The sequence below is a fragment of the Rhinopithecus bieti genome, unplaced genomic scaffold (genome assembly GCF_001698545.2).
Source record: "Rhinopithecus bieti isolate Rb0 unplaced genomic scaffold, ASM169854v2 scaffold_32008, whole genome shotgun sequence".
NCBI lineage: Eukaryota > Metazoa > Chordata > Mammalia > Primates > Cercopithecidae > Rhinopithecus > Rhinopithecus bieti.
Genome location: NW_016814433.1, coordinates 3,861,961 through 3,866,475, shown reverse-complemented (window position 1 = coordinate 3,866,475; position 4,515 = coordinate 3,861,961). Strand labels below are relative to the sequence as shown.

Below are 4,515 nucleotides of genomic sequence, written 5' to 3'. Positions count from 1 at the left end.
CACAGGCCCTATGCATTCTGTCATCGGAGCTGGACACAGAGGGTGGGACTGCTGCCCAGGACACACACCTGGGCGAACCACCTGTGCTGTGGTGCTCATTGTTCAACCTGCCTCTTATCTTTGAGCCTTTTGGCTTTTGAATCCTTCACTATGCTTAAGCCAACAAGATGGTAGGTGATATCTCTCTCCTAATCAGCGCTACCTCCTCCACCCACTAACTAGCAAATGTTGGGTCAGAGATAACAAAGAAAAAGAGGCGTAGCTCTCCAGAGGTATTTGCCCATGTACAAGTATGCTCTGGTAGAGGTTGGGCAGGTTTAGGGACTAGCAGGTGCCAAAAGGCTCCTGGGCAGCAAGAACTGGAAAACAAACTTGTTCTTTCTCCCTTCCTCTCCCTCCTCCTCTAGCTTGCCTCAACAATAGCCAGATATGAGAAAGCAGAGACGGACAATTTATTCCACATCACTCAAGCTCAGTCAAGTCAGGGAGAAAGCAGAGGAGTGCAAAGCTGGTCCAGCATCCTCCCTTTCTCATTCCTTGCAATGATGAGGACCAACCTTTAGGGCTGGGGGGAGGAGGAGGAGACGGGGTCAGAGGAATGGACAGAACTTGGTGCCAGGAGTTCAGAAAAGGTTACAGGTGTGTATCCTTCCGCTCAGGAGCCAGGACTCCCTCCTGAGTGATGGCGGTGTCTGTGATCATCTGTGCCCTTGGAGATTCTTCTACTGAGCCGAAACTGCTGCTGCAGGACACGGTGCCACTGGGGTGGCTCAGAATCGGACTCCAGAAACTTCTATGGTTGAAGTAGCAAAGGATCGCTGGGAAAGGATAGGGGAGAGGAAAGTTGTGACTGGGAGGTAAAGTGACAAGCAGGGTGAGGCCAAAGGGAAGATAAGACCCTAAAAATCTAACCCTGGGGATCGCTAGCCTCTTCCCTCCACACTTTCCCTAACCTAACTTTCCCATGTCCCTTCCTTCCCCCAGGGCCCTCTGGCCACTCACCGCAGCTGACATACAGGATAAGCACCAGCCAACCAATGAAATAGCTCCATCCGATGGGGATGGATACATTCCTCTCCACCTCAAAGATCCAGATGTTAATGGGAAACAGCATGAGGGTGGAGAAGATGAAGGTCACTAGGAGACAGGAAGCAGAGGGTCTCGTTGTCATGCAAGAGTCCCACAGGACCATGCACAGAGGGACTGGCCCCTGAGGGTCCATCACCATGCACAGAGGGACTGGCCCCTGAGGGTCCAGGAGTCAACCCCTCCATTTCTACCTCTCCTGTGACCAGGAAATGATGTAACTCGATTCTCGGCTCTGTTCTCCCACCACCCACAAAACCCCCACACCACCCCCAAAGAGGAGGGAGAAGTGCCTAGAAAGATGTGGGTTAGGAAAACAAAGGACCTTTTCCAGAGCTAAGAGGCACCTTCACAGAAGCTCAAGATGGTCCCGACCAAGCCGACAAAGGGTAATTTCTGAACAGCGGGCAGGTAGGGCAGGTGCAACCAGATGGTGAGGACGAGGCCCAACCCCAGGGTCAGGTTGAAGCTTAACTTAGCCACCTTAAACATAGGCTGATTTGTCCACAGCTTAAAACTGTCTGGGGAAAATGACAAACAAAAAGATCAACTAAGGATTTACAAAAGACAAAACATAAGAAAGAGCAAATACAAGAAAACGTACCGCCGGGCACGGCGACTCAGGCCTGTAATCCCAGCACGTTGGGAGGCCGAGGCAGGTGGATCACAAGGCCAGGAGTTCAAGACCAGCCTGGCCGACATAGTGAAACCCCGTGTCTACTAAAAATACAAAAATTAGCTGGGCATGGTGGTGTGTGCCTGTAGTCCCAGCTACTAGGGAGGCTGAGGCAGGAGAATCGCTTGAACCTGGGAGGCGGAGATTGCGGTGTGCCACTGCAATCCAGCCTGGTCAACAGAGCAAGACTCCGCCTACAAAAACAAACAAACAAAAAAAGACAGAAAGAAAATGTACAGGTCCATTAATAACCAGAGAAATGCACATTTGAAGTAAAATGAAATATTGCTTTCACTTCTTTTTTTTTTTTTTTTTTTTTTGAGACGGAGTCTCGCTCTGTCGCCCAGGCTGGAGTGCAGTGGCACGATCTCGGCTCACTACAAGCTCCGCCTCCCAGGTTCACGCCATTCTCCTGCCTCAGCCTCCTGAGTAGCTGGGACTACAGGTGCCGGCCACCACGCCCGGCTAATTTTAGTATTTTAGTATTTTTTTTAGTAGAGACGGGATTTCACCATGTTAGCCAGGATGGTCTCGATCTCCTGACCTCGTGTTCCGCCTGCCTCGGCCTCCCAAAGTGCTGGGATTACAGGCTGGGTACACCGCACCCAGCAGCTTTCACTTCACAAATAAACCAGGCTCCTTGATACAGAGATTGATTGATAATCTCAACCGCATGCAAATGAATACCTCGACAGAAAAAAAAAATGGACAGAGGACTTAAACTGCAGTTCTCCAAAGAAGGAGTACAAATGTCTGATCAACATATGAAACTCAACAAAAAGAATTGCTAATTAAATGTGATTTGTGAAAAACCATCGAGGCCGAGCACGGTGGCTCACACCCGTAATCCCAGCACTTTGGGAAGCTGAGGTGGGAGGATCTCTTGAGCCTAAGGGTTTGAGACCAGCCTGGACAACATAGGGAGGCCCTGTCTCTTTGAAAATATACAACTGGGGCCGGGTATGGAGGCTCATGCCTGTAATCCTAGCCCTTTGGGAGGCTGAGGTGGGCGGGTCACTTGAGATCAGGAGTTCAAGACCAGCCTGGCCAACATGGTGAAACCCCATCTGTACTAAAAATACACAAATGAGCGGGGCATGGTGGCATGCGCCTGTAATCCCAGCTACTGGGAGGCTGAGACAGGAGAATTGCTTGATCCCGGGAGGCCAAGTTTGCAGTGAGCTGAGATCGTACCACTGCACCCCAGCCTGGGGGACACAGCAAGATTCCATCACAAAAAAATAAAAAAGAATATATAAATACACACACACACACACACACACACACACACACACACTTGGCTGGGCACAGTGGCTCACACCTGTAATGCCAGCATTTTGGGAAGCCAAGGTGGGCGGATCACAAGGTCAGGAGATCAAGACCATCCTGGCCAACATGGTGAAACCCCGTCTCTACATACATATATATATATAAACTGTCAAATTAGCAAAGATCAAAATAAGATTGATAACATCTAGTATAGGAGAGTATATAGAGAAAAGAGGTCCTCTCGCACACTCTGGTGGGCAGCATTTGTGGAATGATCTGGCATACAAGATCCAGAAAATCTACATTCTTTTACCATACAATGCTTCTTCTTGGAATTTATGTTAAGGAATAATCAGATATCTGCAGCAAAATCTGGGTATAAGAATCTTCTTTGCAGAGGTATTAATATGTCGGCCAAGCATGCTGGCTCATGCCTGTAATCCCAGTACTTTGAGAGGCTGAAGTGGGAGGATCACTTGACGTCAGGAGTTTGAAACCAGCCTGGCCAACATGGTAAAAACCCTGTCTCTACTAAAAATACAAAAATTAGCCAGGTGTGGTGGCACCTGTCTGTAGTCTCAGCTACTGGGGAGGCTGAGGTGGGCGGATCACTTGAGCCCAGGAGGCAGGGGTTGCAGTGAGCCAAGATCACGCCACTGCACTCCAACCTGGGCAACAGAGTGAGACTCTGTCTCAAAAAAATAAATAAATAAATAAGTCCAATAGGCTCCTTGATTTACAAGAGATTTGTAAAATAAATTATACTATACCCATAAATTGGGTTATTGTGTGTTCATTTAAAATGGTGATAGGTGATAGACTAGGCACAATGGCTCACACCAGTAATTCCAACACTTTGGGAGGTGGAGGCAGGAGGATCACTTGAGCCCAGGAGTTGGAGACCAGCCTGGGCAGCATTGGAAGACCCTGGTCTCTACAAATTTAAAAAAAAAAAAAAAGTAGCCAGGCATGGTGGCATGCACCTGTGGTTCCAGCTACCCGGGAGCTTTGAAGTGGGAGGATCACTTGGGCCCAGGAGTTCGAGGCTGCAGTGCAATAAACTACAATCACACCACTGCACTCCATCCTGGGTGACAGAGTGAGACACTGTCTCAAAATAAAAATAAAAATAGGGCAGGGCGTGGTGGCTCAAGCCTGTAATCCCAGCACTTTGGGAGGCTGAGACGGGCGGATCACGAGGTCAGGAGATCGAGACCATCCTGGCTAACACGGTGAAACCCCGTCTCTACTAACAAAATACAAAATCTAGCCGGGCGAGGTGGCGGGCGCCTGTAGTCCCAGCTACTCAGGAGGCTGAGGCAGGAGAATGGCGTGAACCCGGGAGGCGGAGATTGCAGTGAGCTGAGATCCGGCCACTGCACTCCAGCCCGGGCGACAGAGCGAGACTCCGTCTCAAAAAAAAAAATAAATAAATAAAAAATAAAATAAAAAAATAAAATAAATAAAATAGATGCTTGTCTCTG

At 49.0% G+C, this 4,515-nt stretch overlaps 1 protein-coding gene across 1 annotated transcript; it reads right to left on the bottom strand.

Moving 5' to 3' along the window:
- Window positions 1–430: 430 nt before the first annotated feature.
- On the bottom strand, window positions 431–1,603 carry ODF4 (outer dense fiber of sperm tails 4). The gene is made up of 3 exons (XM_017850473.1): window positions 1,434–1,603; window positions 1,003–1,137; window positions 431–818 (listed from the first exon to the last, which is right to left on the bottom strand). Exons 1-3 carry the CDS (start codon window positions 1,576–1,578, stop codon window positions 634–636), a joined length of 465 nt encoding a protein of 154 aa, XP_017705962.1. The 5' UTR covers window positions 1,579–1,603; the 3' UTR covers window positions 431–633.
- Between the last annotated feature and the right edge of the window lie 2,912 nt (window positions 1,604–4,515).